The 22,522-nt window shown below is 33.9% G+C and overlaps 1 protein-coding gene across 3 annotated transcripts; it reads right to left on the bottom strand.

Annotated features, from left to right (window-relative positions):
- Positions 1-1,525: 1,525 nt before the first annotated feature.
- LOC137813568 (ABC1 family protein) lies at positions 1,526-20,898 on the bottom strand. Of its 3 annotated transcripts, none has more exons than XM_068615902.2 (19): positions 20,777-20,898; positions 19,784-19,871; positions 19,472-19,699; positions 19,046-19,132; positions 18,834-18,923; positions 18,616-18,742; positions 15,887-15,987; positions 15,310-15,478; positions 15,035-15,156; positions 13,840-13,968; positions 13,646-13,744; positions 13,488-13,545; positions 13,331-13,406; positions 13,120-13,249; positions 8,792-8,949; positions 7,350-7,422; positions 4,174-4,368; positions 2,992-3,085; positions 1,526-2,607 (listed from the first exon to the last, which is right to left on the bottom strand). In XM_068615902.2, the coding sequence occupies exons 2-19, from the start codon at positions 19,856-19,858 to the stop codon at positions 1,724-1,726; spliced, it is 2,895 nt and encodes a 964-aa protein (XP_068472003.1). In that variant the 5' UTR covers positions 19,859-19,871; positions 20,777-20,898; the 3' UTR covers positions 1,526-1,723. The 3 variants fall into 3 exon arrangements, with proteins under 3 accessions (XP_068472003.1, XP_068472001.1, XP_068472002.1); XM_068615900.1 differs by having other exon boundaries at positions 20,635-20,780; XM_068615901.1 differs by lacking the exon at positions 20,777-20,898 and adding an exon at positions 20,549-20,770.
- Between the last annotated feature and the right edge of the window lie 1,624 nt (positions 20,899-22,522).

Genomic DNA, 22,522 nt, shown 5'->3' with positions numbered 1-22,522 from the left:
TCATTTTTAATGACACCAATTTTTTCCGACAGCATTGGTTTCGAGCCTAAATGCCTTTATTGTTTTTTATGGGCCAACAATAACTTATTTATTCACCAAGACTGTTTCTTCCTCTTCCTGCGTCTCCATACCTTCTTCTCTCACCTATATATATTTTCCAATTTTCAAAAATGTCCTTCTATAATATTTCGGATTACATAATTCGGAAGTCATTTTTCAAATTTGTAATTAGCTTCCAAATTATATAATCCCTTTTTTCATATACATGATTAATTTTCAGATTACATAATCCGGAAGTTTTATTTAGCTTCTGGATTAAGTAATCCGAAAGTCTTTTTTCAAATGAGTTTCTGGATTACATAATCCGGAAACTACTCTATGGGGTAACATAAGAAGGATAAAAATTTATTTTCATGTTGTGTATGGAGGTGGCAGAAGAAGATATGGAGGTACAGGAAGAAACAGTCATTCACCAATTCATACATTCTAACTAAATAAAAGCTTTTTGAACGGTAGTAAGTTGAAACATACAAACAAGCATCTCTTAAACCACCCAAGAAAACAATATAAGGTATATTGTTCGGATAGGTTAAGACGATTAATAAGAGCATCAAATTGTTCATGATATTCTTCCACCGACTTGGTCTAGCGGAGTTTCATCAAATCTATCATAAGGTCCATACAAACATCACCAAACCTTTTTCTAATCAATGTGCTGTAAGCGAACCTTGACATTGAAGAATAGTCCCTAAATTTGGTCAAGGTAGTGTGCCATTGAAGAACACGACCTTCTAAAAGCCAATTGTACCTGAACATCCACAGAAAGAGCCATTGATAAATATCCTCACCATTAAATCTTGGAAAATCCATTCTTACTAATCTTGTACTACAAGAATATGGTATTGGGCGAGGAACACCTCTGCTAGAACTATAACTCAAATTAGAAGACTAGGTGATATGTTTTTGAATGGAATCTTTTAAAGAATCCGTAAGAGTACATTGTAGTTAACCAGCCAATTCTGCAATCCCAGCATCTAAACGAACCGAGAGGCATTATTTCAATTCTTTTATAAGAACAACATTGCGGGTAGAATCTGTCATCGTACGTCAAAAAGGAACAAACCAAGCTGATACCAATTGACAAAAAAAGTAGTGGAAGAGAACGTGGCAAGGAGAAAGCAGATCTAAGGATGGATATAGGTATATGACACACGAAGACACAAAAAAAATGAACCCAACAAGCAGGCTCCACCGAGAAAGAAGTATACAAAGTTACAATTTGTTCACTAGACTATTACATGAAAGCAGTTCCCATTTATATATATAGGAAAGGGCAGTTAGATTACAACAAATTCATATCATACTGATTGAAAAATATAAATTATTAAAATAAAACTTTAATTGAAAACTACACCAACTGTATTCAGTAACATAAATATTGTTTTCCAATCATATTTGAGATTTTATTTTGATAATATAGAACATTTAAAGTAAATTTTTTAATTTAATTAAAAAACAATAGCAGTTGTAACTGAATGTATGTTTTCTTATTAAAATTATAACTTCGTGAATACACGTGAATGTGTGGCTATAGATATCCTGAGTAATAAAAATGCCAAGAAAGAGGGGATCAAAGGATTCGCAGTACATATAATCACCAGATTAAAAGTGAAAATTATACAATATATTGCAGTGGAAAAGGGTTAAAATGAACCTTCCACCCTCAATTAATCATGGGCCTCCCCATTTGTAATTGCGCATCCTCTCCCCTTTGCTCAACCGCAAATCTCAAGAAATCATCAGGAACAGGAATATTTAATTCTGAACATACAAGTTGGACGATTTTTCCAGTGACACCTCCAAAGGACATTTTGTTCAGTGTCACAGCAATAGAGAACTTATTGGTGACATCACAAAAACCTGTGGACCCACCCATTCCCGAGTGACCAAGGGCAATGGATGATCCATCCTTAGAAGTAAACCTCTTAAATCCTAGGCCAAAACTTCCATTTTTCAAAGCTAAATTCTCGTAGTCTCCTGCACCCAAGAATTCATCAATAATCCTAGGATTTCGATAGACTTTACCAGCAACAGGGGTTCTAAGATTATTATCAATTCTGCTAGTACTTGTATCATCGCTACTGCTACTTTCTCTGTTAGTATTGCTGCCCACATCAGCCTCCAAATCATCATAACTCGAAACTTTTTCATAACTTTTATTAGTACTAACTGCAGGCATAGTTGCTTTCTTCCGTCCAATGCATTTTCGCTTTCTGGGGGTTTTCTGGGAAGAAGTTAATTTGGGGATATGAGGATGGCTTCCAAGTAATGGCTTAGAAGCAGAAGAATGAGGTGGTGGAATCTTGCCACCATCAGCTAGGGCTGCATAATAACGTGCAAGTGCCCGGGCAGATACATGTCCATTGGCAGCTGGTATGATCGCACGGCGAACATTCAGTGTATTGAAAACAATAGGTAAAGTGGTTGCCATTTGAGCAATTTGCTGTGGTTGGAAGGTGGATGGAAGGTCAGAACGATTACTTAGTGCTGAGAGCTTGCTTAAATCATCTGTATCTACAGTCAGAGCAGCAAGACGTGATTCCACACCTAAAAATGTAAGCAATGAAGCATGGTTACAATTTACAAAGAAATCAAAAGAGAAATACTATTAGACACATTCGGTAAGAAAAATAAAATTATTTTCACAAATAATAAAAAGAAAGCCATTTTAATTTAAATTGATTCATGATTTAAAATATCTGTACATGACAATGAAAGTGTAATCAAAGAAAATAAGATGTTTCCACGTTATCTATAGAAATATTTGAAAACAAAATAAAACAAACTGAAATTTTGTAATTATTTGTAAAAACAAAAAATGAAATAAAAAATATCTAATACTAAACAGGTCCTAAATTTTCTTTACCTGCAACTACTATGGGCTACACAAAAAATAAAATAAAATAACAAATATTATTCATCAAAAGTTACCTGGCGGAATCCCTACATATAGCTCCCCTTCAATATGGAGGGGGCGAATTATTGCTTCTTCAAGAATCTCCTGAAATTTCTCGCCAGATGCATGCTGTTTTTATCCAAATAAATCATTAGAACATGATAGAAACCCCACTTATACTAGCAACTGGTTTAGCAACTTTGCGAAAAAACAAATAATAATTTAAACCGACTGCAAACCATGACAAAATAACTATTTTATATAAATAGGCAAAATGTGCAACACCGAATGTCATCAACAAATTGGAGAGACATGCCATAAGCATAAACACAGTCCATACACATGTAGGGCGGTTTTTTTTTTACACATGGTATTATTTTACTTTACCTAAATCGACTTCAATATAAAAAAATAATTAACAAAGAAATCGTGTTTCAAAACAGGGTTTCTGGTTTTTTGACTCAGAAACACAATTTTTTCGTTTTGGAATCATTCTTCCAAACACAATTTACCCACATACCCATTTTCGTAAATTCAATGTAAAATTTATCCATTTGTGTAAAAAACCCATGTAAGGTCTTATGTCCACGCTCAAACCCACCAACTAATTACAATATAGCATTTTCTACCATTACAAGCATGGCAAGAGTATATAAATATTAGGTTTTACTTTCTACAAAGTTCTACTACTTTTTTTTCATTAAAGAGTGGACTTTAAGCCTAATTCAACTTTAGAAAACCGACTTGAAGTTCACTTTGTAAGATGGTATCAGACCCATTATATAGTTTAGTCTCACGCTCTAATATCTTCTTAAGAAATGGACTTTAAGTCTAATTCAATCTCACAAACTCGGATCATAAAGTGAGATTTGCACCAACTTATATACTATGAAATTTCCTGATCTCTCGATCTCTAATCGATGTGGAATCTTCAATATACTCTCTCACGCTGAGAACTGCCAACTTGTGCGTGAGACTAAATATTTATGGATGGTTGGATAACCCGATAGCAGATGACCTGATAAGCCCAACAAACTCTCCAACACTTTTCATCAAAATAAAATGATTTTTTTACGTATAAAATCTTCCTCTGCTTTTAACCTTAACTGTTCGAAAGTGAAGTGAAGCATAAAATTGGGAATACTTTTTAACAGGAATAAGAATTATATAAGAATTGAAAATTGTGATTGATAATGGCAAGGGGCAAGCATTCGTACCTCAATGATTCCACCACACAACCAGCCAAATGACAAATAATGATAAAACTGCTCCTTGCCTGGTTCAGTCTCAGGTACTGACTCACTAATACGATTTAAACATCCATCCCAATCAAACAATAGAAGAGGGTCTTGTTCAGTTATGTTTCCCATTGCATTGTGCAAACCAGACGTATGGTTAAGCACGTGATGAACCTGAAACAGAATATTCAAACTGAATGGCCAGTACAAGACATTGCATCAAACCTTAGAAAGTATGTCAGAAGAAAAAAAAAAGAGTAACTGAAAGTAGTTTAGAGGAGCTGTAAAGTGTGTGGATCACAGTTATTTTACCAGTTGTATTTTATATGTAAACCATAACTATTAATAGTTATTTTAGCAGTTAATATTTTAATGGGCAGTGAGCTGTGACGGCAGAGAAAGAATAAAACAAAAATCGAAAGTGAACAATGTCTCTGAAAGTTTACTCCTATTGGCAGTGGTCCTCCAGGGAAGGCACACAATTTGAGTTCCTTTTTCGTTAGGCTCTTGATACCAGGTTGAAAGGATGAGTGATAACATCGGTCATGGGAGATGGTACTACTCTGATACCAGAAGAAAGTAACTGAGAAGGAATATAATGAATTTTCATTGCACAGCAAGTTGTGATGGCAGAGAAAAAACAAAAACCAAAAAATGTATTGTTTCTATAAATTTACCCCTATGGACAGTGGTCCCATAGGGAAAAGCACGGATTAGAGTTACTTCTTCGTTAGGCTCTTGACATCATGTTCAGGTTATGGAATATGGTACCGCTCTGATACCATAAGAAGGGAACCTAGAAGGAATATAACGAATTCCATGTGTTATGAACACACATAAGTATTCTTATTTATATGAAAAAGAGATACAATAATAAGAAACAAAATGAATATTAAAAATGAGAAATATCTATATTCCTATCAAATCATATCATATCTCCATATTTAATATAATCAAATCAAATCATATTTCTAACATAATCAAATGATATCTCTAACAGTACCAAAAGTCTGGACCTATTGACTATTTTAACAAAGCTTTCTCTTCCTAATCTTGCTAAAATCTACATATGAGAAGGAAATCATGCCCTTGGTATTATTCATTTAGCATTGATGACCATATTTGTTGAGGAGGAAGTTTATAGTCTATACAGATTAGAAAAGCTTGCTACATTTACTAGAACAGCAGGTGACTACACAGAATCAACAAGATTGAATTGCCAAGTTCTTTGGGATATCAATTTGACATCATTTACAAACCACAAAAGGAGAATAGACCTGCTGATGCAGTATCTAGAATGCTGGAAGGGGATCTGCAAGCATTATCTCAACCAATTTGGTTCGGTGCAAAAAAGTTGCAATGAGAGGTGCAAACAGATCCAGACTTAACTAAAATCTTTTCAGCAATTCAGAAAAATGACAATTCTTGTACTAGGTGTACGTGGGAACATAGAAAGTTTTTATATAAAGGCAGATAGTGATTCCTTTCATTTCTCCCTGGTTTTGGTGTTCTTAGAAGAGTTCCATTCTACTTGGAGGACATTCAGGCACAGATAGAATTTACAAAAAGTTGGCTTCCAATTTCTACTGGTCATGGGTATGGGATGCATGAACTAATTATGCGGCTGCTTGTACAATTTATCAACAACACAAATATCAAGCCATGTCTCCAGCTGGGTTAATACAACCACTTCCTATTTCCAAGATCATTTTGGATGACATTAGCATGGACTTCATCATTGACTTACCTAGATCTAGGGAGTTGATGCTATTCTAGGAGTGGTGGACTGTTTGTCTAAATATGCTCACTATATTTTATTCAAGCATCTTTTTTTCTGCTCAAAAAGTGGCTCAATTATTTGCTAAAGATGTGTTGTGTCTGCAGGGTGTGCATACATTCATAGTAGGTGATAGGGATCTCACTTTCATAACCAAGTTTTCACAGCAGCACAGTTGGCTCAAACAGTTACTTAAAGAATTGAGATTTGGGGAGTTCATACAAATGACTTATCTGCGATAACTAAGCTACCCTACATATTTCCTCAAAATCCAGTATTTCATGAGAATCAAGGTAGATTGTCACTTTATCTCAGAAAAGATTGCATTTGGAGACATCACTACTCAATTTTAGCAGACCTTTTATTAAATCCTTACGAGAGCCTATTTTTATTAAATCCTTACATAGGGTCCAGAATTGATTATATTTGTCACAAGCTGGGTTCATACGATTTATATGCACCAACTTGGGGGGGCGGGAGTGATAGGTATTTCTATATATGTTTGATATTTAATTTAGATATTTCTAGATATTGTTAGATATTTCAATCTATGTAAATGGCTTAACTCATTTTTTTTATGTTTTTTTCTCTATATAAACTTAATCCTATTTTTCTTTTCCTTTAGTTTAATACATCTCAACAAAGTTCAAACACTTTGATTCAAGAGTATCATGGTCCAAAGAAGTTGAGAAGTGGCACATAGGTCAAGATTTGGAGGATCATATGTTAAGAAGTGACAATTTTCACTGTGAGATTGTTGATCCATATTGCAGCAAGCATATCTATATTTACAGGTTTGATCCCCTTTTGACCTGGTTATAGAAACCCTGCAAATGCAATTCAATCTCCTGCTTATCAATCTTCTGCAATCCTATCTTTTCTCTCTGAATGACATGAGTAATGTTATATTATATCCTCCAACAAATTCTCTTACTATCATATAAAGAAAGTAGTAAATGAAAAGTAAATGCATTTCTCATCTTAGAAATAGAAAACACATTCAATACTTACCATAAAAGTAAGCAGGGGGGGTTAGAATTATTCGTTCTCACTAAACTCCCTTGGGGGTCCTGCATTCTAAGTTTTTGTATTGACGTTGGTGCTTATAATTTGTATTTGGGTCCCACATTCTAAGTTCATATATAATGAGGTTAGTGCGTATAAGTTGTATGCTCCATCTTAAGGAAATTGTTAATGTATTTGCATTAAGTTTATAGCATGTAAGAAATTATTGTGCTGACAATTGGCCAACATACTAGAATACATACACGTGTGCCATGTACCCATTCTCAATAAAAAGTTAGATAATACTTTTTTTTATTATCATTCAAAATAATAGCTACAGAACTTAAGTAGGGAGAAAATTCAAATATTGGACCTTTATGGTTTCCTTCCCATTTGATCCAAATGCTGGCCATATATTTGCTACATTCTCTTCAAGGTTTAGTTTTCTGCAAGATAATAAGCAAGCAGGCACTTATTTCAGGTTAAAAAGCACAGAGAGTACATGATGTTAAAATGTTAAATAGAGTATGAAAGTATGATTTTAAACTTTCAATAACTTACAAACATGACTCTTACTTAAATCAAAGAAAACCCTTCTCACCAACAAAACTGGTGCTAACACGATGGGAACTTAGATAGTATTTAAATCTGAGGATTTACTTACAACAACTAGATTCCATGGCTATTAATCTTTCTCAAATAATTAAAGCATACAAAAAGACATGTCAAAAGATAAGGAGAAATTTATTGTTAAACTCTAGGAAAGAGAGAAACATTGAGTTGAAATTGTGTTTTTTTTTTTAGATTGCAAGGGTGGTTTATTTATATTGATAAAAAGAAATCAATAAAATAGAGGAGATTTGATATCCTCTAATAAGAAAGATATGATAAGGGAAAAAATAGAAACATTCCTAATAATACATATATAATCTACATTCTTGTTTATAGATCAATTCCATATTTCTACAATTATAAGAATTATCATAATTGGAATCATACAAATATCAATCCAACAATTAAAGTTTAGATGAATGCATAAATTGTGTCTTGTAACAAGTCAAAGCTTAGTTCAGCGTTTAATGTTTGGTATTTTTATTTTTTATTTTTCCTCTTGCATGTATGTGCAATGTAATTTATGTTGTGTATCTTAAATTTCAAAATAGCAATCATCATGCTATCTTCTAGAGCAATTTTGTAGGCAACCGCTATGCACCAGAATTTGGGATTGACTACTATGCTTACGTGTAGTGTAAATTGTAGAGCAAATGTCAGTCTAGTAGCCCATACCATGTAATTCAGCACCGCCCTACAAGCCCTTTTCTATGTGAAATTAAAAATTTTAAAAATTCTAACAAAAAAGAAATTATAGCAAAAAATTAGGGGTGCACAAACTATACGGTCATGGAATTTTACAACCATTGTCAACCCAGCGAATGTATGATTCCTGTTGTGATACTCTTTGTAACAGAGAACAAAGGGAAAAGGCTATCATGTAACACTATACGTCTGTTTTGTGACCATAAACATTTCATTCAAGGAAGGAGTAAATGCAGAGCACTGGAAGATGATATTGATTATATTAATTGGGAGATAATTTGAAGGTAAATATCAGAGCCACACTACGAATAAGATAAACATATCTTGGCATGAACCATTACACAAATGTCAGTTTAGTAGTCAATAACAAGTAATTCAGCACAGCCCTACTAGTCCTTTTTCTATGTGAAATCAAAACTTTATACTACAACAAACAAGAAACTATAGCAACCCATTAGAAGTGCACAAACTATATGGTCATAAAATTTTACAACATACCCGTTGTCAACCATCCAATGTATCATTCCTGCTGTGATACCCTTTGTAACAGAGAACACAGGAAAAAGGCTATCAGGCTTAACTGGACGTGGATCGTATTTACCAAGCACTCCAGCAGCAGTGTCAATAATGACCTCTCCATCTTTGTATGCACATACCTTTAAGAGATTATTCAGAATTTATTAGAACAATTGAAAAATACTAAACCTAACACCAACAATAAGAATCAAGAACGTGAACCCTCAACTATGTTTAAAACAAAATGGAACACTTGGCTCAACAACAACAGTAGTAGATCGAGCCAGTAATACAAGGGAATGCAAGATAGGTTCTGTTAACCGTGGACTCTCTTATCAATATACAATAAGTAGGAGGATTACAAAGGAAAAAATGAGAATTTATGTTAATTACATTTCTTATGCAGCAATGTATGCTTTTGGAAAGTAGAAGAACTATTATTATCATGTGGTCCAACCTCCCATCCCAACATCATAAATGCTCGGATACAGTCTAAATTCAGTGCCCTAAAATATGCCTTATTTTTTGTTTTAGTTCCTTGTTTAAAAACTACAATAATGTGTTTTTAGTCGCTCTTGAAGTGATAATTAGGGACTAAACACATATTGTAAAAGTAACAACAAAAAGTCGTAAATTTAATAGGGACTGAAACTAATAGATGCCTTCTATTTCTAAAATAAATACTAGTCTGCAGATAAATATTTCTCACAATATATACATCCGAAAATAAGAATCCTCAGAATATGTAAAAAAAATTGACATGCCTATCCTAAAAGCGTAACTTATTGGATGAAGGCCCAAGATAGATTCATGTGTCAAACATGTCCCCTCATATACAACTCCTTTGGGCTTGAAGGGTGGAAAATGTCCAAAGCCCACTCGAAATGCTAAAATTCAAGTTTATTTAGAAGAATGGGAACTACGAGGACCGAAATCCTAATCAAACGATCATATAGCCTCTAATACATTGTCACGGAGAAACTATCCCAAAAGCTTGACTTATTAAAAGGAAACCAAAATTGCATTTTATTTTCATACGTTAGAGTACAGTCTTGAGTGTTGAACTTGTGAAGTTTTTCAATTGTAATTTTGTTATCTATTTGGCTCTTATTCAGTAATACTTATCCCTTTGTTCACTGCTTAACACGAAGAGCTCCTTAGTATTCTTCTAGAAGTTCAATAAAACATCCTTTCTACAATTCTAACATAAAACCTTAAGTCTATAACATTCTCTAATTATTGATTTGAATAAACCTCAGTACACTCCTCCAGTCTATGATGATAATAAATACATGATATGAAATGTTTATAAAATATGTTCTAATAATTCTAATTCTAATTATTAAGATCCCAATGCAAGCTTTATTAAGTCAAAGACTAAAGTAACTAGCAATTACAAATAACAATCTCAACTCTCAAGGACTAAAATGGAGGCTTAATAGTGTGGATAAATTAGGACTGTAAGGATTTTATGGTTCTAAATAAACTAGGAAGATAAAATCCTATAATTACTGAAATGATTAGTCAATCTTGAGTAATGGAATTTTTTATAGAAACTAGATTAGAAAACTTATGGAGGATGAAGTTAACAATAATGAGATACAGACACACTATTTTTCTTCAATGAAAAGTATTACAGAAACAATAACTCTAGTTCTTCGAGGTCCAATATCCTCCCACATAATTTTTTCTTCCCTTTCTCTAGATCCCAAAAGTATTTATACAAACCTCTCTTATTCTTTAACTAACGCAACTGACATGGCAACTAACTCCTAACTACTTGTAACTACATCAATTAGCTCTATTCCCATCTCTCTTATTTCTTCTATCATAAACCTTTGTAATAAGAGGTCATATCCTATCAATACGCACCCATCAAAATGCACCTTGTCCTCAAGGTGGAATTGTGGAAAATGTCCAGTAATAACAGAAACTTCTAGCTGCTTTCAAATTTTGTAATTGCTGCAACTTAACCAAAATCTCTTGCCGACTACATCATTTATTCTACAATCCAACACAGCTTCAGACAGGGTTTGAGACTTTTGTGTAGGATGTATAACTTTTTTCCAAGAGTACCACATGGAAGATCTGATGAATTTTAGAATGAGGTGGAAGCTCCAACAGAAAAACACCCCTACCTTGGCTAGAATTTTGTAAGGACCATAATTGCATGGACTCAACTCCTCATTCAACTTCTTAGCCAATGATCTCATCTTATACGGTTGTAGCTTGAGATACACGGATGGTTACCAAACTCGCATGTTAACTTGTCAGAGTTTACATTCCTACTCACCCTAGGCAAGTTGACTCGGAAGCTGTTAGATATTGTTAGATAAAATTAGATATTATTAGAGATTATAAGATATTATAGATATTGCCAAATATTTCATATTTATGTAATGGGCTTAGCCCATATGTTTCTTTTCCTATATAAACATAACCCTATGTGTTCAATATACACAAGAGATTTATCCTATTCTTTCTTTTGCCTTAATATGGTATCCAGAGCATAGGGTTAGGGTTAAATTTTTATTTTCACTGGAATTTTCCAACCACCGCCCCACAGCCTCGCTGAAGCCGCCACTGCCGTCGTCTCGCCGGAGCCGACGCAGAAATCTCGTCGGAACCGCTGCCGGAATCTCGTTGGAGACATCGTCGGAACTGCCACAGAAGACGCTGTCGGAGCCCTCATCTTTGCTACTACCGTCGATTGACCGGTAACATGATTTGTCCTTATCATATGTGGCTTCTTTCGTTCCCTCTTCCACTTCCGCTGCCACTATGGCTTCTTCCACTGCCATTATGCCGGATCCGTCTATTTATACTAATTATGTCAATGTTCATCTCTCCATTGACAAATTGGATCTAATCAATTATGACACTTGGACCTCAAATATTAAATTATGGCTTAAGAGTCAAGGTTATGTTGATCATCTTACCCATCCCAATGTTGCTAAAAATGAGGTTTCCCGTTGGTTTGAAAATTGATGCTCAATTATGCATTGTTATCAAATCTACCATTCAGTCATCTTTAAAACAAATTTTTCGTACCTTTGATACATGTTCAAAAGTTTGGGAACAAGCAAAAAAGGTTTTAACACCTCATTCATTGAAGATTGGAAAATTGAAGGAGCATTCATCAACCAAAACACCATAACCAAGAATTCATAATGTCCTTCATGAGTTCGAAAAGATGTTTTCTCAATATCTTCCTCCCACATCCTTATTTGATAATAATCCAATTTAAGATCCAAATTAGGAAAAATGGTGGCTCCCCAATCTCATCTAATAATTCCTCTATAAATGAAATTGGAAACTTATTGGGTATCGTAATTTTATTCAAGGCTCTATAATCAACACAATCGCCAACCCCAATCTTCTTTCTTGACTAAAATAATAGGACTAACTAACATAAGGACTTACACTTGGGCGAATGATGTTTGCTCCCAACATCTCTATCACCAATTTTTCAATCTTTGTTTTCTGGTAGTGGGGATATTTGGATGGCCTAATATTTGGTATTTGAGAATCCAATTTCAAAACAATTCCATGATCTTGCCTCCTTTGAGGACGTTGAGCACCCGAGGCTTCAAAAACATGTTAATATTCATCAATGACCCTCTGCAACCACTCTACAACCTTGGCATTATTAGTTGTATCTAATGTTTGCTTCCATTCCAGAACTTACCCTTCTCCCTCATCTTGCAAAACCCTGCTAATAGTTTCTAAAGAAACTGCAGATTTGATCAATTGAGGTTTAGCTTTCAACAACTTCTCCCCATTAATTTTCAATTGGAAGGTCAATGTATCAAAATTTTGCCTTGATTTGTCCCAAGCTTGCTAACCATTACAATCCCAACACAATATCAACTCCACCAAACCAAACAAGAAAAAATTGTCATACTATCAACTCCTTTAACTCTAGTAGTACTCCTTTCCACATACCTCTACACACATTTTTAAGACGAGAACCAGGATTTAGGTTCTTTAGTAGGACTGAATAGTTTTAGCAGTAATTATATTTTTTTGCAGTTTTTAGCAGTTATTAGTAGGGGCAAGACTGACTGCTTCTGAGCAGTTATTAGCAGAATAACAAAATAGGAGAAGCAATAAGGGCAAAAGGAAGATTTTTCAGACAAGAGTGGGTTTTGGAAAGGGAGAGACTAAGCACACAGTTTTCAGCATCTGTTTTCTCTGCATTAGACAGTCTCCCTTTGTTTTTCTTATTTCAATTGTACTTGCCAGATGTTACCATTAGAATCAATGAAGAAATTATTTCTAAAAAATCAATTAAGAATAACAACGTGCACCTGGATTCCAAGTATTTTATCATTGTTTCCCATCTCAATTAAAAGCTGTCTCAGTTTGGATTCTACTTCAGAATGAACTGGTGAATCAAAAATCCATCTGTCATTTACTGATGGTCCTCTACTAATGTACCTGACAAGTGTACCAAAGTTCAGCCACAAATGAAAAAGGCATTTTATAAATACCAATCAGAAAAAATTTCAAAAGACTCACCCACTCAAAACGGACTCTGCAAATGGCCTCATAATGTCCATATATACTATTCGTACATTCATGGTGGATGAAAGACCTACATCCACATCAGGTAAGTAAAATAAGACCTGGGGAGCAAATAAGCATTACCACGGTATCACAGTGGAGAACAGCAGACCTCTTAGAAGATTAAGAACCCTTCCAAATATTACAATATCACCAGGAAATGCATCAACCTGTCAAAATATTTTTAAAAGAATTTACATTGTACCTAAAATACAATCAGTAACATAATTCTGGAACACGTGTAAAATGCAAGTTTATATCTGAACTTACAGGATTAAAGCGTTTCATTTCCTTTTTGTCAAGGTTCATTTTCTCCTGTATAACCTTCATATTTTTGTCCCTTTGATCAGCTAGAGATTTCATTGTTTTCTTAGTAACGGAAAAAATACACCACAATTAGGGAGAAGCTATGTCTGAAAACTGAAGAAACCAAAGTATACTTCAGGAGCTAAAGGCAGACTTACATGGTATTCATTTGCGGGTGTTGTTGAACGAAAGAATACAGTTGTTACTTCCATTGCCTGCTCTGGTATGTCCAGGCGCAACTTAAGCCCCATCTCTGCAAACGCAGACAGAAGGGCCACATGGTCCCCCTTTAACAAAAAGGCTTGCATACTCAGTCACTGTTTTTAGAAAGATCATCTGGAGCAACTAAGGAAAACTTGTACAAATACTAACAATTCAACAAAAATTGTAATACAAAAAAAGTAAAGAAAAAAAGCTATTAAAGTAAAGATGAGATAGTAAAAGCTTGTGTTCCTGAATCTTATATACACATGGTAGTGAGCGTTTTGCCATGAGTGCACTAGTACAAATCCACCCATACCCAATCAAATAGCTTATTTTGCTACGTATTTAGGTGAGGTTGGGAAAATGGCATTTGCATCTCTAACAATTCCTTAGAAGCCAACGTGTTGCAGGGAACACATTGCCATTTAAAAGCCTCCATTTTGTTCTCCTCAAATTATCATTGGCAAAATGCAGAAAATGTACGTCATGAAGATCAAACTGCAGCCAATTTGTGTAAGAGTGGCCTTAACACCATGTCAAATATACCAACCAAAATTCTGAAGCGATAACTGTCAAAACTGTGATTGTTGCTGATAAATTTTAGGAAGTTTTATTCTATATTGTTACAGTATCTTACTATTAATACTAGGATGTATATGTAGAAGAATTCCTAAAATCACAGGAATTTGTCCCCAAGAATAAGTTTTTCCTATTTCGTTAAATTGTCAGCAGGATCCTATATATATAAATCTGATGTATGATGTATCTAATCAAATAAAATATAACATACTATTCCTAAACTTGAGAATTACTATTAATTATAACAGATGAAAACCAAATAAGTTTATCTCAAAAAATTATCACTTAATACAATATAACTGAACTAAACCAAAAAACTCTTCACCAATAACCATTCATCTAAATTTGGCCTGATAAATTGCACTCTCCTCTAAAACCACCAAAGATGGGGGATGGGCTAGCAGCTAAAGTCACTTTACAATAAAAAAGGGGGGTAAGATGGGACACAAGTAGCTGGGATCCAAGCTAGCCCACCTTCACCAGAAAATGATAATTATAACTTCTAGAGAGACTATATATTATATTATTAATATCCATATAAACATGAACAGAACTAAAGCCAGAACCAACCTCAGCAGAGGCCAAAAACATCTTTGCAAGTGCTTGCTTAATGGTGCTTGATAGTTTCTTCGTAAGCCCAAAGTCAAGTAAAATGGGACGATGAGGAGATTCCTTGCTCACAAGAAAATTTCCTGTAACAGAGCCAAACATTTCACAATCAAATGGAATAATTAAAAGTGTACAGAATGTTCTCATTAAGTTTCTACAAAAAAATGAAAATGCCATACATGTGAACATCATTTGCACCAGCACACAAAGCAGAAACATAGAGGGAGAAAGAGTACCTGGATGTGGATCACCATTGAAAAACCCATCAACATATATTTGGTGAGCATAGGCACGAGTAATCTCCTCGACAATCTTTTGTTTATTTACTCCAAAAGCTTCTAGTGAGTCTAAATCATTCAACCGAATGCCATCCATGTATTCCAAAACAAGGACTTTTTCTGTAGACTATCATTGGAAGTAACCAGATTTTATAAATAGGAAAACTAATGGAAAAAAAAGATAATAGAATGAGAATAAACAGGAAGCACATTTCATTTTGAACCCCTCACAATGTTAAGGTACCAACACTTATCCACCTACTTGAAGTTTGCACTAGCCATGATATAGGATAGGAACATATTAATAAGCTAATCAACATATAATTAAGAGAAAAATAATTTACTTCAGAAAGGGACCTCGTAGGGAAATATGTAAGATTCAGGTTACATCTATTTTCAAATAGAAGTATGCAAACATCTAATCAGGTCACATGATAATGAACGGCAAAGTGTCTCTATGATGCCTGATTTCTAACAACTTCATTGCATTTTGGATATTTCAATCTAACATTTTATAGATAGAAATCGAATATACCTGAATTACATTTGGGATCAAAACGTCCACTCTATTTGCACTCATATTTCCATCATATTGGTTTCTGCAGCCAAGATTTGTAGCTACCGTTCTAGTGTTTTCTACAAAAACAAATGTGTTAGTAAGAAACACACTTTAAGGGATGGGGAGGGGGCGGATGAAATCAAATAAAGCCTGATTGCTGAGATCAGTACACAAGTGAACGCAAAAATCACCAGATCTACACACACCCACCCCACCTCAAAAAATAATGAGAACAAACAAGAGACAAAATCGTCATAAAAGCTAGAGTTTTAACAAATTTATTCATTTGGATGTTAGTTTTGGAAAATCTTGCAATTTGAGCTATGGAGCTTGCTCAACACCCCATTAAACCAACTTGTAAGGTGGGGAGGATTATCCAAGTCTTATAAATTAACTTGAGCCATATCTCTAGGGTAACTTTTTTTCAGTTTCTGGAAGCTTTCTCGTGCCTTTAATTCTATTTATTTGTTGTAAGACATCTCAATGACAGTTATAACTGTCACATTAGGCATCTCGTAGGTTTCAAGCTACTGTACAAAAAGTATACAACTGTATGCAGAAGTTGTGTTGTACAATTGATAAATATAAAAAATACAAGATTTTTTCTTTCCCTCATTCCAATACAAACAATGCAACAAATTCTTAGATCTTGGACCAAGGACCTAACTCAGACCGACCAAATTGGTTTCTCAAGTGAGGACTGCCAAGCTTAATAGGTCATTTAAATCACATCTCAAGTCAATGTGAGACTAAACACAACCATTGAGGCTACAATTTATGTAAACCGAAAAGAAGACACAACTAAGATGGACTAGGAGTGCCCACAACTAAGGCAGCTTTACAATACTCCTTCTCGCACCTAGGCTAGACTTGAATAGTGAGAGGGAAAAAGAAATATATTATTAACTTCAATCCACTAATTACATCTTCAACTCCTCTATATGTAATTTTTATACTCTAGGGAAGAGAGAAATATTGAATTAAAACCGTGTATTTCTAAGACAGCATAGGTGCTTTATTTATATTCAGAAAAATGAATCAATACAATTAAGAGAAAACATTTTTGTATCTTTTATTAGAGATCTCACATCGACTAAAGATAAAGACTTTCAATACTAAAGATAAAGGCAAAGATGGCTTATGTTTGCTCATTCGTAGCCATGGCTACTCTTTAACGATGGCATCGTTATCAACTGGATGTCAAAAATGTTTTTCTTAATGAGGATTTGCAAGAAGAAATTTATATGGAGCAACCTCTCGGCTTTGTTGCCCAGGAGAGTCCTCTAGATGGGTGGTATGTCATCTCCCCAAATCCTTATATGGCCTAAAGCAGTCTTTATGGCTTGGTTTGGAAAATTTAACAATGTTGATCAACAATTTGGTATGACTGGCAATGAAGCAGATCATTAAGTTTTTTACTATCACTCAAGTGTTGTGCGTATTTATCTCGTAGTATATGTTGATGACATTGCTCGTACAGGCAGTGATCACCATGGCATCTCACAGGTAAAATAACACCTTCGTCTACCCTTTCAAACCAAAGATCTTGGCAAACTTAGATATTTCTTGGGGATTGAGGTAGCACAATCCAATATTGGTATTTTTATCTCTCAAAGAAAATATGCATTGGATATTTTGGGGGTAACTGGGTTGATGAATTCGAAATTTGATACTCCCATGGATCCCAATGTCAAACTTCTACCCAACCAGGGGAACCTCTCTCAGATTCTGAGAAGTACAAAAGATTAGTTGGAAAATTGAACTATCTTACTGCTAGTCGTCCTGATATTTTCTTTGCAGTAAGTGTGGTGAGTCAATTTCTTAATTAACCATTGGAATGCAGTCATTCGTATACTAAAATACATTGAAGGCTTTCCTGGAAAATGTTTGTTATATGATCACAATAACCATACTAAAGTCGTATATTATTGAAATGCTGATTAGGTAGGATCTCCATCTAATAGCATATCAACTTCCAGATATTGTGTCTCCATTGGTGATAACTTTCTCTTGGAAGAGTAAGAAACAAAGTGTTGTGGCGAGATCTAGTGCAAAAGAAGAATTATAAAGCTATGGCCTCGGCTACTTGTGAGCTTATTTTCCTTAAACAGTTACTTAAAGAATTGCAATTTGGAAAGGTCACTCAAATGACACTTATATATGATAATCAAGTATCTTTTCATATTAGCTCAAATCCAATTTTTTATGAAAGGACCAAACATCTTGAGATTGATTGTCATTTTATTCGAGAAAATATTGTATCTGGAGATACAAGACTAAGTTTGTTAATCAAATAATCAATTAGCAGATATTTTTACTAAATCGTTACAAGGGTATAGGATTGATTATATTTGTAACAAGTTAGGTACATACAATTCATAACCAGCTTGAGTGAAAGTGTTAGATATTATTATATATTAGGAGATATTATAGATATTTCTATCCATGTAATGGGCTTAGACCATATTTTTTGCATGTTTTTTCTCTATATAAACATAACCCTATGTGTTCAATATACACAAAGGATTTATTCTATTTTTATTTTATTTTATTTTAATATACAGTATTTTCTCAACAGATTTGTCAAATAATCCCCTTAAGAAAGTTTGTGCTAAACCCCGAGACAAAATAGACCAAAGATATTCTCAAGCATAAATTTAGATCTAATGCATCAAATTAAAACTGTAGAAAACATCTGAAAATACCAGCTTCAAGATTGAAGTCAAGTTCCTTAGGAGCTTCTTTGCACCATTCATCAATCATAGGGTTAAAGTTATATTGCGGCTCAGCCCATGCAATCCAATCAACAATTGACTTTGCATTTTTTAAGTCCTGAAAAGAAAAAATGTAGGAACAAAAACCTTTTGAAAGGCTCCATTTGACCTCTTTATCCATTCATCCATCCAAAGAACAAGAAACAAACCTCCAGTATCACTGTCTTGATACCATCATGTTGAACTTTAATTACCACTTCCTGTCCATTGAGCAGAGTCGCTCGATGGACTTGTGCTATCTGCATAAATGAGTCACTCGGATACAATTCACTCAACTCAATAAGGAAAACAGTGAACTTACAAAGATTAATTATCTGTTATATAATCATCCTTGGTAGCAAAAATATTCTTAAAATCTTACTGATGCTGTTGCCAAAGGTTCGTTGACAAAATCAGCAAATAACTCATCCATTGATTTCCCCATCTCTTTCTGTATGGTGCCATAGACCTTGCATATATAAACTAAGTTCAGAAGTCTAGAAGCAATAGTGACTGAAGAAATAAACTGAAATTCTCAAGTAGGTTAGGAAATGAGGCCCTTATTCTCGTTTAAAGATTGTGAACTCCAAACTATCAGTTCCATTTTCAACAGCAAAGTGATAATTTCACAGACAACAAAAGTACTAAAAATTTAATTCTATAGTATCCATCCATCATTCAATGAATAAAACCATCTCCAATGCTCAAAAAATGCAGTATTTTTTTATTAAAATTACACAATGTATAATTTTTCTAAATGCATTTTTTTCTTCCATAGCATAAACTAAAACAATTTTTGAAGAAAAACCTCTTCCAAGGGTCGAGGAGGAAGAGAGTCTTGTAACTGCTTCAAAAGACGTATATAAGCAGCAGGAAGCACATCTGCGCGAGTTGACATATATTGCCCAAGTTTAACCCATAAGCCTTCCATCTCTATTATCAAATTTAGAACACGCTTAGCATTACGCTCATGTGCCTTCTCCCACATTGCAGCTTGTCTAGATTTGCTAGTCCATTTTTCACGTTGTTGTACGCCCTATAGAGATCAATTGAAGAGTGTAAAAGTTCCATAGACTTACCTAACTAAAAAACAAAAACTGGCGTAACCAACAAAACTCACCTTATAATCTAGGTATATTACTATAGCCATTGTAAATACTCTAATCCGTCTTCTGTAAATGTCTCCCCACCCCATTCTGGCAGGCAAGCTATAACACATAATCAAGCAAATCAAGAACCCAGAGAGTCAAAAAAACGAAAACAGAGTAAAATTTCACATTAAGCATTTTAACAAATAAAGTTCGGATAACTTGGTTATTGAAGGAAAATATTCGTGTAAAATATAGAAAGAGCATGTAGAGCAGTACAATACTAGTAATTAGTAAACATATAGAACAAAACAACTTTTATATTATTTAACATCTCAATAAAATAGCCCTAAGCTCAAATTTATTGAAATTAGTATTTCAAAGGTTAAATATCCTTATAGTTAGAACTTAGAAGTCAATGTCCTCGAGCATATACTGTTTCTCCTAACAGTAAATTGGATAAATTCTAAGAAAACAAGAAAATCACAGTGTAATTGAAAATTTTAATTTATAATCTTTTCAGCTACTGTCACTGCTATGCCTGGACTTCTTCCCATGAAATTTTCAAAAGTATCACTGAAAACTTAACTCGTCGGCATGAATATCTCTCCTACCCAAAGTAAACTTTTTCATCCCAAAATTTTGGTTCATTTCTTAAACCCAAAATGAAGTGTTCATCCCGAAATTGAACAACCCCATCCAACAATAATTAAATAACTATATATACTCGTAAATAACAATAACAATAATAAAAACAATCTCGTACAAGGCAGAACCAACATGTCACTCGTACATACTCAATAAACCGTGTACCAATCCACCATCGATGATTAAAAATCGTGGAAAATATCGAAATTCAAGAGAAATTAGGAACATCCACTACCGTTAGCAGAGAAATTTAAACAGAGATAATTGAATTGATGAGTGAGAACTAAAACGCATCGAAAGAGAACCGAAACAGAGTTGATGAAGGGTTGAGATGTCGTTTTCGGGAAAACGGGGAGAAGAGTAGTGAGGTTATTTACCTTCGAAGGAAGAAAGGAAGAAGGGAGCACAAACTAACTGTTTGGGCGAAGTGTTCTGTGTGATGTGTGGGAATGAGGTAGCAGTTTTGGAAAATAAATAAAGTGTTTAAATATTTTTTAAAAGAAACATGCTTTCACCGAATCTTTTGCATTTTTCAAAGTACCGAAATAGAAATATTTGTTAAAAGATTATTGAATTTATAAATCTTTTATTTTCAAAAAAATTAATTAGTTGCTAATCTTACGTTTAAAGGTGTACAAAAATTCCATTTTTTTAATAATGTACGAAGGTGGAAAATTAATTTCTGATAAACTCACACTGACTTTTATTTTTTATTTAATATTTATCCCCTATAATAATAATAACATAAAAAGTTAATAAGTTATACTTATAGACATATAAGAAAAAACATTTCTAATAGAAATTTGATTCTCGAAAATCCATCATAAATTCTCTTAAATTGAGCTAAAACATTTAAACTTTCTATCTTTTTTATTTTTTTATTTTAAAATATTCAATTTATTTCATATAATTGAAAACTATAAATTATTTATACGAACTGTGATAATGTACTTTTAGTATCAGTTCAATATCATTGTGATTTTCTTTTTAAAATATTTATTTTGGTTATTATAAATATAAGATATCAGGACAAAGGAAATAAATCAAACTTGTTAAGAATGCAGGAATTAAAAATGTATTGGTAAGAAATTAAGACAGTATCTCCTGCTAGCTCAACAATGATTCATTTTCTATATAGTGTTTTCTTTTTTCTCTTTTTCTAGCAGGTATTGTACTAGCTTCTTATAAATACAAAGAATATTGTTCAAGTTTTTAATATATTTTAACAAAACATTAAAATTAATATTGTACTCGGACGACCGAATCAATCTCAATAAGTCGGTTAGGAACTTGATCATTCAACCAATCAACCACAATGAGAAGGTCGCATGATGACACGTGACCGATCGATCCATGAGCGACAAGCCATGGGTTGATCAGGTCAGCAGGATTAATCCACGATTAAGGGTTGTTTAACACAATCCTAAACATGAACCAATCCCCTAATTCCGGCTCACCAACAAAGGTCCATTAAGGTAATATAAATAACACAAACCCCAAAAATCAGGTTTATCATTATCTAAAGTACTCTGACGCCCAAGAGCCGACACCCTAACTGACTTGAGCGTTAGAGTGTTTTCTGCAGATACCATTCATCCCGTCTATGAGACCAGACAACCAAGAACAAGAAGGAGAAACGGAAAGCTTAGAGTGACAATGACCGATTGAAGGAAGTGAAAGAACAATTATTCTCTAGACCCAAAAACAGTTCAAGAACAAATATATTTTGAAAATAGTAAAGAAAAATAAAACTAAACGCATTAAACGACTGGTACGTCAACGTGGTATGAAGGGGATTGGAATTTTCGTAAGCCGTTTGCTTGCCAACCAGGAAAAGTGTACGAGGCTTCCTCACCAAACTGTGGAAAAGCCAACGCCTTTTACCCTTTCGTCCTTCAGCCCGCGGAATTGGACTAAACCGCGCGTTCGCGTAAGTACCATACACGTGTCATCTTTGGACCATTCTTATTCTTTGTAAGCACCAATAAAGAAATTTTGATTAATCCACGGACTTTTATTATTCTTTATTTAGTTTATCCGAAAAAAGAATATTATTATTCTTTGTAATTACCACTAGATATTTAAATTACAATTAATAAGCTTCTATTATAGGTAGAAAATTT

This window comes from Phaseolus vulgaris, chromosome 1 (assembly GCF_051622355.1).
Source record: "Phaseolus vulgaris cultivar YP4 chromosome 1, ASM5162235v1, whole genome shotgun sequence".
Lineage (NCBI taxonomy): Eukaryota > Viridiplantae > Streptophyta > Magnoliopsida > Fabales > Fabaceae > Phaseolus > Phaseolus vulgaris.
The sequence above is the reverse complement of the archived record's forward strand: the minus strand, read 5'-3'. Positions and strand labels throughout refer to the sequence as shown.

Coding starts and splice junctions, on each gene's coding strand:
- LOC137813568 (XM_068615902.2), bottom strand. CDS start 19,858: ATGGGGTGGGGAGACATTTACAGAAGACGGATTAGAGTATTTACAATG. Junction 15,157..15,309: donor CAATGGTGATCCACATCCAG/GTACTCTTTCTC, acceptor GCTCTGTTACAG/GAAATTTTCTTGTGAGCAAG. Junction 8,950..13,119: donor ATAAAATACTTGGAATCCAG/GTGCACGTTGTT, acceptor AATCTCTTAAAG/GTATGTGCATACAAAGATGG.